General features: G+C 40.0%; 1 protein-coding gene across 1 annotated transcript in view; it reads right to left on the bottom strand.

Moving 5' to 3' along the window:
• Positions 1-229: 229 nt before the first annotated feature.
• tmem163a (transmembrane protein 163a) overlaps positions 230-13,517 on the bottom strand; it is a 58,896-nt gene continuing 45,608 nt past the window's right edge. Inside the window, exons 5-8 of the mRNA XM_026144680.2 lie at positions 10,170-10,266; positions 3,551-3,662; positions 1,081-1,222; positions 230-900 (exon numbers count right to left, since the gene is read on the bottom strand). Of these exons, the coding sequence (XP_026000465.1) occupies positions 840-900; positions 1,081-1,222; positions 3,551-3,662; positions 10,170-10,266 (412 nt within the window). The 3' untranslated portion in view covers positions 230-839. The remainder of the gene's footprint in view (positions 901-1,080; positions 1,223-3,550; positions 3,663-10,169; positions 10,267-13,517) is intronic.

Genomic DNA, 13,517 nt, shown 5'->3' with positions numbered 1-13,517 from the left:
GCGTTCGTAGGTGCTTTTGTGTTCAGAGGTAGCAGCATTTGCTGACTCAGCATGCTCTGCCTGAGTCTCTCTCCCTGCTTCCTGCTTCCTCTCTCGCTGTCTTCCCGATACAAACTAGGAGGTAGAAAGGCTGCACTGACATGAGGAGGGTGATGACAAGTTTTCATTTCATCTCTGTCCTATGTGCTTTACGATAACCAGAAAACTACAAAATAAATAACGAAATAAGTTAGCCGGCAGCCTCCGTTTATTACAGGGTCACAAATAAAACACGTTCCTGAAGCGAGTTTTGGGATAACATGCATTATTTTCACTTAAGCAAAACCTACAATCTTTCCTATTGGTTTGAAAAAAAATTCAGCTATGGCTTCAATGATGTCCTCTTAGCAGCAAGTGATGTATGTCCAACTTGAACAAATCCAAAGCAGTTCTTGAATATTTCTTCTGTTTTGTGTCATCGTTTCTTCTTTTTATTGGTGCTTTATTGTACAAAACGCAAAGACGAGGAGAAATAATCAGAAATACTTCTTTTATAGGAGGATACTCTTCCATCACGTCCTTCTCAGAATCTCTCAGGTCTGTGTGTGTGTGTGTGTGTGTGTATGTGTGTGTGTCTGACACATGTATTAATCTTTAAATGTATGTACAGTATGTACAGATTGTGTGTGTGTGTGTGTGTGTATACATGTCTATGGGAGTGTGTACGGTCCCTGTCAGTGTGTAATGAAATGTGGATGAACAGGTGTATGAAATACAGAGAGAGGCGGGGCAGGAGGCACCCACGTGTGCAGGTGCGTGAGTATGTTAGAACCTGCTCGTCTGGTCGGCACACAGGTCTCTCATTCAAAGCGCTCGTAGTTCCTTGTCTGTCTCACACGGGGAACCATGTCCTTCAGGAGCCTGTGGGCAAAGAAACAAATTCTAATTGTAAGATACGTCAGCAAAAATGGCCGTTCATGCAGGCGCAGGTACAGAGCTGCTGAGCTGTATCGGTGCCATTAGCATCGTGTAAATAATGCCTTAATAACTATAAAAGATTAAAGATTTCAGATTAGACACTGCTGCTGCTTCATGTCTTACTTGACCCCATATGCCAAAATAATAAGTCCCATTAGAACCCCAATGGTGGCATCCAGAAACCAGACGTCAGTATGATGCTTGAAAACTTCGGCGCTGATTAGAATGGAAAATCCCATGATTGCTCCAACCAGAGAATTAAACCCTGAAAAACAAACAAATTTAGGTGAGGACAAATAAAAAACAACATTTCTGTTAACAATGACAGTCTTTTCCTGACCTTAATGTAGTTGTTTTAGTTGGACAGATACGGTGAAATGAAGGACCAACATGTTATGTGTGGTGGTGGTAGCTCACTCCGGGCCACAAGGGCTGGTGTCCTGCAGGTTTTAGATGTGTCTTTGATCCAATGCAGCTGATTTAAATGGCTAAATGGCCTTAACATGTCTTGGAGTTCTCCAGAAGCCTGGTAATGAACTAATCGTTTGATTCAGGTGTGCTGACCCAGGGTGAGATCTAAAACCTGCAGGACACCGGCCCTCGAAGCCTGGAGTTCCCCACCCCTGATTTAGAGGACCTGGTGAGAAGCAGCATTCCCTCAGAGAAAGGATTAACAGGTGGGATAAAATATGAACATGTATCATCTCCATTTCACTTTGAAACACAAACTAAATGTAAACTTGTATGTATGATCTTTAAGTTGTATCAATATCCATTTTAAAGGATAAATCTGAAGCTACAGCTGAGCTTATGTATATTCTTCTGGTAGGTGTCGGATCAACATTTTGCAGCTGTTTTGAAGTCCTACATAAATGGCTCCACACTACATATACTGTGTTTGAATGACCCTTTATAGTGGCTGATGTTGTTCTTTATAATTACATGTGTGAAAGCTAGCACGGTGGGTTATTGTCTTGCCTGCAGTAAGTGTAGAGTCTTGTGGGAAATAAGAGGCTCAGAGAACAGCAACCTCAGGTTTATTGGATTGATGCCCTGTGTGTTTTGAGACCTGGGGATAGCAGTGTGTGTTTGCCAGAGACACTGTGTGTGTGTGTGTGTGTGTGTGTGTGTGTTTGTGTGTGTATGCTGTGCTTTTGTTCAGCTGAGCACGTGCCTACGAGCAGCGGGTCATCACAAACGACATTTTTTTCAGTTCATTTGTGTTAGAAAGTCACACAATAAACACAAGCAGGCATGTTCTGGTTTGCAATGTTTGTTTCAGCTGCGTGTGTTTTATTTCCTTTGGTTTAATGTGTTGGCACAAATATTCTGCTTCCAAAGGCTTTGATGGTGCAGATGTTTTAAAATGCCACAGTCGTTTTGTGGGTTTGAATTATTATGAATTGATCTAAGAATAATAACTCTGTTCTGACTTTTCATTTTAGTGACGATTTTTAGTTTTTCCTCATTTTGAGTGAGTTCATAGTGAGTTCTCTGTTTTTGTTGTCTCCATCTCATTGATGTACCTGGTTATGTCCATGCTTAGGTTAATCTCCAGTGTCAGTTCTCTTTTTTGAGGGGTATAGAAAGAGAGATTAAGGGGTTAGCGAGCTTTGTCAGACTTTTCTGCGTCACAAAAGTGAGTAAATCACGTGGTAACTTCTGAACACATAACCTGATTCAGGTCATGGGTTTTGGGTTAAAATCTGCAGGAAGTGCCAAGTTTTCACAAATTTTTTATGTACTGTTTGAGTGCCCTTTCATGTGTGTGCACCTGTGTCTCATTCAGCCCTGTCCTCCTGTAATCTGTTATTATTCTGTGCAGCTTATCCTCAGACTGTCTGTGAATTGCTGTTTTTGATACACTTTGTTAGTTTTGGACTTTTTTGTTTCAGGTGTGTCTTTAAGTAATTAGATTCTGAATCCTGCGTCCTACATTTGGGTGCTGGTTCCTGCACTTCACCACCACAACATGACAGAAGCTCAAAGAGCAGATAAAATATGGTGCATACACTTAATCCAAGAATATTAGCTTCCTCTGGCTCACCTAAAACCCTGGAAACTTCTGACAAGTTAATGCATCAGTGATACTAATCCACTCATAATTAATGTCATTCTGAAAGTGGCCACGATGCTTCATGAAAACTGTTGTGTATTTTGTAAAACTCTCGTATTTTTCATTCTTGTGTTATCTGTGATATCATTAGAACTTTGATACGTTTGCTGTTGTTAGAAGAATTTCACTTGGTAGTTAAAAATTTAATCATACCAGATGGAAAATGTTGGGTTTGAACAACTTAATTACGATTTTATTAATTCATATGAATATACCAAATAAATGCACATGTTTTAACTCCACTCTAAGTCTCCCTCTTTAGGGACAGTGTCTTCCCTCTTGATAATTCAAACAACTGAAAGTTGCTTATGCTTTAAGTCACCTATCTAGTTATCTAGTCCCTCGTGCTCTTCTGTTGTGTTCTTCATTTATTTATAGTCATCAGTGTCCGTGCATGTGCGTGTGTGTGTGTGTGTGTGTGTGTGTGTGTGTGTGTGTGTGTGTGTGTGTGTGTGTGTGTGTGTGTGTGTGTCCTACCATCAGTGATAAGTGCCCGACTAGTCAGCACTCTTCCCAGCATGAACTTGGCCACAGCCAGCACAGCACATGTGAGCCCACTCACTATGGACACACTAAAGAGGAAGTCGTCCTGGGGTGAGACACGAGAGACAAAATATAAGAGAATATGGCAATATTTGTAAAAGTATGCAGAGTGAAATTAAAGGTTTCATCCTAAAAAACAAACAAAAGTTCAGCAAAAACACAGAGGGAGCTACTGTATAGCTGCAGAGCAGGAACCAACAGATTGTGTGACCCATAAAGCTTCTGTCAGCTCAAGCATTATTAATATATACAGGCTCGCCTTGGTGCATCAGCCCAAGGTCATACAGATGAAGTGATGTGAGCTTTGGGTGTTTTCAGGTTGTGTCTCAAACAGACTCAGCAAAAGAAAAAAAGGAAAACGCTTGACTCGAGAGCATCCACCTTTCAGATTTAATTGACCCGCAGCAGGGACTGAGAGCCGGAGATGAGAGGAAGAGAAGAGCCTAAAGGACACGTCTGAGGGGGAAACAGCCACATTGTTTTTGTTTTGACTTTGCTGTTCTCCACCAGATTTAAAGTCACAGCTATATCAAACATATCGGGATATTATAAAGCGGCATAAACTACCTGCTAATAAAACCCCAACTGTATTAGAAAAACATGCACACAAATCAGAGTAACTGCACTTCAACATTTAGGAAAACTAAAATTTTGGAAACGGCTGATTCCATCCTCCTATTTTCAGATGTTAATCTCACCTGCTGGAATCTTTTGAGTAGATTTACAAAGTTAAATTAAAGGCATTAGGCCTAAAATGCTGTTGTGGGCGAGTGAAAAACAGACGTGGATCTAACAAATGTTTTTTTTATTGCAATTAATAATAAACTATAATTAACAATCAATAGTTGGCTCTATGTAATGTAAGGAAGCAGTGATCAATGTCTTTGCTTGTTAGGTCTCTAAAACGAATTTGTTTTTTGTGTTGTATATATTTAGCTGCATTTGCTGACTGATACTTTCAGTCTTAGTGACTGATTGGTATCAGTTTGTTTTATTACAATACTAAACAGATGCTAGTAGATGATCAGTTTGACCCCATGTAATCCCAGCAGACCCTCATCCAGTTTCAGAATTGTTGGGAAAAGCCACTCACTTGTTCCCTTAGAAGATGCTTATTAGTTAGTGTGCAGAGAATCATTTTTACAAGGGCAGCATCGTACAACAGCAACCTTTGCAAAGAACAAGAAGTATTGCATTGTAAGCAGATCTGTCCTCATTTTATCCACTGTACAGTTTTTGTAAAGTACACCCTCTTTATGTATTGCTTTATATATAATTTATGTATCAGGATATGATAAAAAAAATTAGCAGCTATTAAAATGAGGAAAATAAAAGCTCAGATGAACAGCAAAACAAGCAAAACACATTACACAGTGATTAAGCGAAATAGAGGAACAGTGTTTGAAAACTAAATACACTGTTTGCATAGAAACCAAGAGAAGTAGCAGAAGTTTGTATGAGTTTGTAGGTGTGGACCATTCAGCTGTGTGTTAACACAGTGCCAAGGAGGGGAGACATCAGTAATACAGACACTGAAGACAGTCTTCTGAGGTGAGGATTAACCCAAGAGTCAGATTGTGCAATGCTCAGAGAAACTGCAAAAAACCCCAAGAGCTACATCTCAAACTCCACCGGCTACTGTAGCATGTTCAGGGTTAAAGTTTATGAATTAGAAAAAGACTGAACAAGTATGGCTTCAAAGGGTTACCAGGAGAAACCCTCTCCTCTGTGAAAAAACAAGGCAGCACAGCTTAAGTTTGCAAAGCTGCAAAGGACTTGAGCGCCTTTGTGTGGAGCCACTGAGGTGACCAAGTGTTCCAGAGTCAAATCTGTCTGACATGCTGGTGCAGATGGGGTCATGCAACAGGACAGTGATTCTAAGCACAGCAGCAAATCTACAACAAAATGTCAGAAAAAAAGATTTAAGAATTAAGATGTTGCAATAGCCCAGAGTCCAGATCTCCATCTGATTAAGATACTGTGGCAGGACCTTAAAGAAGAAGAATGACAAACGTCAGTGAACTGAGGTAGTAAAGAAGAGTGGGCTAGCATTCCTCTACGACCGTGTGAGAGACTGACAAAGTTGTAGAAACAATAATTTCTTCCAGTTATTGCTGGTAAAGGTGGTTCTACAAGAACCCCAATCATGGGGTGTACTTCGTTTTTCACACTGCTTTTTATATTTTGGCTCAGTGTTTGAATAAATAACTAACGACCAATATGTCCCATGTTCGTTTTTCTTAAATCTGAGGTTAATCTCAGGTTGCATTTACATAACTTTACATACTTTATGTCCTGATATGTTACATTTTTAGCCATCTGTGCCTTTCTTACTCCTACGTATTTGACATAGATGGAGTCACTTTTGTCCTTTTTCAGAAATCTGACCACACTGAAGTATTTTTGCATTTCATGAGATAAAAACAATCATACAGTTATATATCTATAAAATATATTTAATATACATTAATGTCAGCACAGTCTTGGTCTGAGACCTTTTTGTGGTGCATCTGTAGTGTTTGCTTTCATAAGGCAACAAGAGGTTTCCTTTCCATTGCAAGTATCTCCCAATAAATCCATAATTAAAAAGTAAATTTCACTTATATCTCTGTGTAAAGTGGATAAAAAGCAGCCTGTCTGTGACTGCATGGTGTGTACTGTATGTATGTGTTGCATGGCTATGTGCTGCTCTCTCTCCCAAGCACAGAGCTGGTGGGGGCCAATCTCATCTCTCTGTGTTTAATCAGGCACTAGACACCGACAGCCTGCCATGAGAGCGAAACCAAGGACGTGACATGAATCCAGATTCCCTTTCTGCAACCTGCATTTACACAATATGAATTTACAGACCAGTACTTGTTCTTACTTACTACTGTTTTTGGGGGGGTGTTATACTGAATGTGTTAGTAAGGAGAAAACTGGATAAATAAGAAGAAGATGAGATCCTTCCATCCTTCAAACTCCTGTATTTAACCAAGGAAAGAAGCCAATGACAGTGTTTACATAAAAATACAGAGCCAGATGGCTGACATCACTCTTAAACAAACTGATAGTTAACCAGATGTGAGTTATTCACTGAGAACCATTCATTGCTTTTTATCCTCTTACAATGTCAAATACACCAAGAGGCCAAATATTAATAGTACATGCATGTTTATCATAAATATAGAGCCTGAAATGGAACAAAGATTGATGCTGAAAACACGAGACACGTCAAAGAAATGTCCCAGAGACAGGCAGCGGTAATCGGCTCGTGCTGCTGTCAGGAAGGTCCTCTGAGACCAAACAGACAGAGTTTCTATTAACATAATGGCACTGAAGCATCACACACAGGCTGCAGAATAGATGCAGCCGTCTCTTGGCTGTACCCACTTCAATCTGTGCTAAAAGGGGCTTCAGTGACTCAATTTTTGTTTTACTTTTTATTTATGTTTTTGTTTTTTCGCTTTATCCCAGTTCAAACAATTGATTCTCATGTTGTTTAATTCATTGTTCAGACTCTATTGATATGCACAACAGTTTTGCTCTATGTGTCAGTTTTCTAATTGGTCCACTGCTGCTGGCTTTTAATGTCCTGCTAATTTATGCCACTAATGAAGCAGTTGGTACAAAGAGAAGATTCTCTGCCTGGAATTGAACAAATTAAGACCAAAATGTGTCTGGGTCTAAATGATCTTAACGAGATGAAACTCTGAGGTGAATACACGTAATAACTATTAAGAGATCACATGAAAAAGCACAGAGTAAATGCCAAGAGCAGTGACTCTTCTGGAACATTGAACAGTTACATGCATGCACTTGACAGATTATGAAATGAACAACGCCCAAAGAATAGTCCTGTAATAAATTCTTGTTTTGTAGCATTTGCAACGTTTTGGTGTTGGGAAGTTGTTTTAGAGAAATGTTAAAATACACCAGCTTGGAAAACAAAGATTTTGGTACTGGCAGAACTTTTCTCATCTGTTATTATCCAAAAGGAAGACTTTTAGATTGTGCTGCATTTATGTTATTTAATTTTATTAAATCAATGTTTCTGAGACAAAAAGGGTGTTTGTACACTAGAACTAGGTGTATACCCCAAAATCAAAAAGTGCCTCACTCCATTTCTTGCACCCTGGTGATTCCAGAGCATCTTTGTGAGCTGGATAGATACGTCGACACGCTGGTAACCTTTATGGACATCTGAGTTGATGTTGGACGAATGTCATTAGCAATCACTGTATTGTTTTTCATGTCATTCATGCATTAATTAAACTGCAGTTTGCATGTAAGTGGTTTAATAACTTAGTTGTGATGCTTTACAGCACAGGCACAACTCTACTGCAGTCTTTGCATGTGATATTTTTCCTGCCCTATATCCAAAATATTTCTCTCCCTCTTCTCTGGTTAGTGAAATGGACACATGGTTAGGGTTAAATCATTTACACACCAAGAGGGTCTCAAAGCTGAGAGTGAGAAACATTCTCAGTCTGATGGTGAGAGAGCTGGGCTGTACCCCAGCAACAGAAAGAAGAGACTATTTTGGGACCTTATTCATACTCCTACACCTCCAGAGAGCGGTGGTGGGGGAGGTGGAGCTGGCATTAAAGAAAAAGAGTGTCTGTGTGTGTGTGTCTGTGCATGTCTGTGCCAAAAACAAAAAGCAAACAAACGTCAGGTGGAGGGAGACATAAGCTCTGACGTCAGAAGAACAGCAGCGGAGGGCTATAAAAAGAAACCTTACTCACAGTGATGTGTGTGTGTGCTGCTCTGTTTGTGTGTATGGCACTAGAAAATAAATCATTATCCATCATTACAAATATACACAGATCACAAAAAACATCCTGTTTATGTCTATATCTCCAGAACTGCAGCTCTGTGAGGTGTTCCCGGTCTGCAGCAGTCCGTTTCTATTAGCAACAGGGTCACGGGTTGCCAACGGTCACTGAGCTACAGCTGCAATAAAAGTTCATGCTGGTTCTCATAAAAGCCAGAATACACAAAGCATCAGAGTTTGTTGTGTATGGAGCTGCAGACCAGTCAGGGTGCCCATGCTGACCCCCGTCCACCACCGAAAGCGCCGACAATGGACACGTGAGCATCAGAACTGGACCACAGAGCAATGGAAGAAGGTATGTCAGTCTGACGAATGATGATTTCTTTACCGGGTGACTGTGCGTCACTTACCTGGGGAATGCCTGGGAACAGGACACACCATGGTGTACCTCCTACCTAAGCATTGTTGCAAATCATAAACATCCTTTCATGGAAACAGTACTCCCTGATGGTTGGTTGGCTGGATGGCTGTATCTATGAAGCGCCTTGAGGCGACTTATGTTGTGATTTGGCGCTATATAAATAAAATTGAATTGAATTGAATTGAATTGTGGCCTCTATCAACAGGATAATGTGCCACCAATCAGAAATGGTTCAGGAATGATTTGAGGAACACAACAACCAGTTTGAGTTGTTGACTTGGCCTCCAAATCCCCCAGATCTCCATCAAATTGGGTATCTCTGGGATGTGATGAATAAAGTAGTCCAATCCATGGAGGCCTCACCTCACAGCTAACAGGACTATTGCTAACATCTTGGTGCAGATACCACAGCACACCTTCAGGGGTCTAGTCCACGCCTGGACAGTCAGGGGATCAACACAATATTAGGCAGGTGCTCATAATATCATGCCAGATTGGTGCATGCATGTGAATGTGTGAGTATAGTATGTGTTGTGAGCCACACACTCTAGTCACATGTACTTTTTCTTTAAAAAAATGTATTATCAGTGCACAAAGACACAAAGGCCAAACATTAAAACATTATTCATAATATATCATAATATCAGAAAAGATCACCATTAGAAAAGAGCCACAGCCAGTTCTGAAGTAAACAGTTTTTTCATTATTGAACTCAGTTTACTTGTCATGACATGTACTGAAAACAGATTAGATACACTATATTAGAGCATGATGTCTTCTGTGGCTTCCCAAATTGGAAAAAGTAATTTTCACAATGCCATCAGAGCGGGCTGTTTCCCAGAGAAATGTTCTTCTATTTGTTGAGCTGGTCTTACTTCACTGTGATTGGCTGAACTATTTCAGAGTTCAGTTATTAGACCACATAAATGGGACTAGTGGAGAGTGTCTATTTATCTTTCAATATATTTTCAGTTTTACTCTGAATCTTTTTGCAGTTTCTGCCAAATAAATGCCAAATCACTCGCCCACGCATCCTTTGAATCCATTGCTTTAAATTGTTCTCTATGCAAGATTTAAGACAGGCTTTTTAAACCCACTCACTATGCAATGAAAATGTATCAGTCAATATTGGAAAGTTATGCAGAGTTATGAAATCAGTGTTCAGAATATATATTTGAGGGTTTGTCAGACCCGACAACAGTAACAGTAATATCTGGTTGCATTATGTAAAATACTTTTTAGGGAGGTTAGGGAGAGACAAAAATCACAATTAAGTCAAAGCTGTAACTTTCCTTTATCTAAATTACACAAAGAAAGTGTCGGTGCAGTGTGAGCCAGCGTCTGTGTCCATATAGTGTGTGTGCATGTAGCCTCACCACTTTGGGGGGCATCCTGGTAGCCAGATCGTGGATGGCCTTTCCAAGAATACAAATAGAGGAGAGAACGAACACAACCCCAAGGACGACACATGCTCTGCAGACAAACAGGCAAAAGAAGAAGGTATGACGATTACTGATGTTGTAATAACCCAAAGGAGCTTAAAGGGGAGCAGCAATGCTTTCCTAAGGTCTTATTATTTTTACATCCATCATGATTGCTGCTTTTGCATTTCACAACAAAAACATCTTTCACATAATAGTTTCAGTGTTTGACAGACATTTGACAACATCTTTACATTCTTTTATTTTTAGTGATATTTGTTAAAAACATGGCAAATAATCAAAAAGTTCCAGCTACTGGAACCTGCACGGGTAAAGTATGAATGCATGAAAAATGTCAACGAGCAAACAAATAATGGATGTGCAGAGATGTTGCATAGACACTTTAACATGTCTTGATCACACAGGGCTAATTAGGGGAAGTAAACAGCTGGGAAAAACACAGATGCATACAGTTAAGGTAATGAGATAGAGGAAGTAAAGGAGCAACTATTACAGAAATACAGCCGGAAATAAAAAATAAATCCCAAATCGAACTTAACATACGGGAATTGACACAGGAAGTGGAAAGAAAACGTGGAGGGAAATAAATATATAATAATACAAACAAGCAGAAGGACTCAAAATATATAACAATATGCACTAGGATGAAAACTGAGCCAATAAACAAACTAAAAAAAAACAAATAAAGAATACTAAATAAACAAAAACCCAGCACCCAAGGGCCAAGACTGGGAACCATGAGGACATTATTTTGGTCACTACCCAGAGCTCATGGCCATTGGAACATAGACTGACTGATGGCTTTGCTTTCACACTCATCTCTCTTCACCCCATCAGATCAACGTAGTATCCTCATTACTGAAAACACTGCACCGGTCCATCACTTGTTCCACTCTCACTTCTTTCATGAACAAGACCCTGAGCAGTAGCGGTTTTTGGCGACACGGGCGTTTGCCCGGGGCGGCATCACGGGCAAAAAAAAAAAAAAAAAAAAAAGATTGCTCGTACTCATGCTGCCCCGACATCAGCCAGCGCATATTGGGAATGCCAGAGGCACCGATCGGCTTTCTATCGCCCATTTGCTGGGAGTAAGGGCGCCCTCTGTGTGCGAGGTGCGCCTGCTGCTTGTGGCACAGGGAGGAGAGGGCGGGGCGGCATCTAATAACCAACTCGCAAAATAAAACAAAATAAAACAAAATAAAAACAAGCCAACAAACACAAAACACCAGACATCATGATACAGACTTATAATTTGCACAGATGTTTTTTTCGAAATTCTATACGTGAAAAGTGAGCGCGAGAGCCCTCGGTGCGCCTGCTCGCAGCTGAAGTCAAAGTAAACTTTATTGTCATCTCCGCTACATACAGTGCAGTATATAGAGAGATGAGACGATGAGGCTGCAGTTACAGCAGTAAACAAACAATATATATCTATAAGAAGAGTAAGAAAATAAATATACACTTTAGGACTCGGGGTAAAGGGATCAACAACAATTTCAAATTTCAAATTTACAGTTTGATGATTTAAAGTCTCACACACAACCTGTCGGCTGCTTCCAAATAGAGCACATTTCATTCATAATGTTGTAAATCCAAGCCCATCATGTATTCATGATTTGAATCCTGGGTTGTGTGAAATCTCAGAAATGCACCTTAGACAAAGTGAATCTGTGAACTAAGGTGTAGGTGTGTTAGATCATGTTGTGGCGATCCTCGGGTTGGGGGATTTGTGTTCATACTGGAGTGCAAAATTAAAACCAGTGGAAGATGGACAAGAAAAGTTCAAAGCCATCAGGTGCTCAGTTTAGAAAAACTAGAAAAGAAGAGGAGGAGAAACGATACAGGTAAGCAGATGTGTGATTGGATAATGGCAGGTCATCCTGAAACAATCAGAATCAGAATACTTTATTAATCCCTGAGGAAACTATGCGTGTTAGAGTTGCTCCAAGAAGAAATGGTAAAAATAGCAACAGTAACAAACGAAACTCCAAACAATACATTATGTTACAGATTTTACACATTTAAGAAATAGCACTAATCAGATCAGTCAATTATAAATATCAAGGATTAACAGAGGGGATTATAAATAAATATCAAAAAAATTGACAAGAATATTACATCAGAGTAGAAAAGAGCGTGTGTAAAAAGGGTGTAACTATTGCAGGGGTGCCAGAGGGAGTGCCCAGGGCGCCAAACAGGCTAGGACCGCCACTGACCCTGAGAAACCCAGGGCAGCAAGTTGTCCCTATGTTGAATCATATTGGGAGGTGCCTGATGAAGAACCACAAAAATCTGAGAGGTGATCCTGAGGCCACTAAACCTGTCTAGAAGCTAGTCCATAAAGGTGGGATTAGAATGATGACCTCAGTGGCACTATCAGTAGTAGTAAGCCTATCCTTGCATCTTTTACATGAACCAATCTCCAGGAAGTAAAACATCTTGCCTCATTTGCAATGATATGCTCACACTTTTTTCTACTTTTCTAACATTACACTTTAATTTTCTACAGAAAGAACATTAATATAATATAAATTGGGTGTTTTGTGGTTTGTGTGTGTCTCTGCATCCAGCTGACAGCACTAACAGAGAAAAAGATCCCGCGTGTGCATGTGAGTCACTCCGTGTGAGTTAATGGACAGTGGAGAGGCAGCTCGGTCTTTCATTATCTGTAACACCGCTGAGCTACACAGAGGTGTTCTTGCAAGACAAACAGGGCTCCATACAGCCTGACAGCTAATTGATTCATTCAGCTAAGCTACAGCAGCCCTAAAACCTGGTGGATTAACGCACGTGTAGCAGTGACACATTTACAGTAACAACACACAGTTAATGGCTCATCAATAAGGATTCACTTCTCTCCATCCTGCAATTTAAGAAGCACCTTTTCTGAAATTGTTTAATCTGGGTATACTGAACATAAGCAAGAGCCTAACGGGGAAAATTATTTAGACCTTCAAAGGGAAGATTAAATTAAAGCTATCGTGGCAATATTCTCTCTACTGGAACTACGGATTTTAAAATTGTCAAGTATAAAAAAACATTTAAAAAATCCACATAAAATCAAAAACAGACTGCAACAATTTGCAAATCTCATAAACCCAAATAAAACATAGAAAACATAGCAAATAAGACACTCATTTTGAACTTGATGGAGCAACAAGCGTCCCTTCTTCTTTGAAGAACTGTGTAAACGTCTGCGAACTGAGATTCAAGCTGCTCAGCAGTCCTGAGTCTTCTTTGTCATATTTTTCTGTGTCATGATGCTCCAGATGTTCTCAGCTG

Source organism: Astatotilapia calliptera, chromosome 16, assembly GCF_964374335.1.
Source record: "Astatotilapia calliptera chromosome 16, fAstCal68.1, whole genome shotgun sequence".
NCBI classification, from domain to species: Eukaryota; Metazoa; Chordata; class Actinopteri; order Cichliformes; family Cichlidae; genus Astatotilapia; species Astatotilapia calliptera.
The sequence above is the reverse complement of the archived record's forward strand: the minus strand, read 5'-3'. Positions and strand labels throughout refer to the sequence as shown.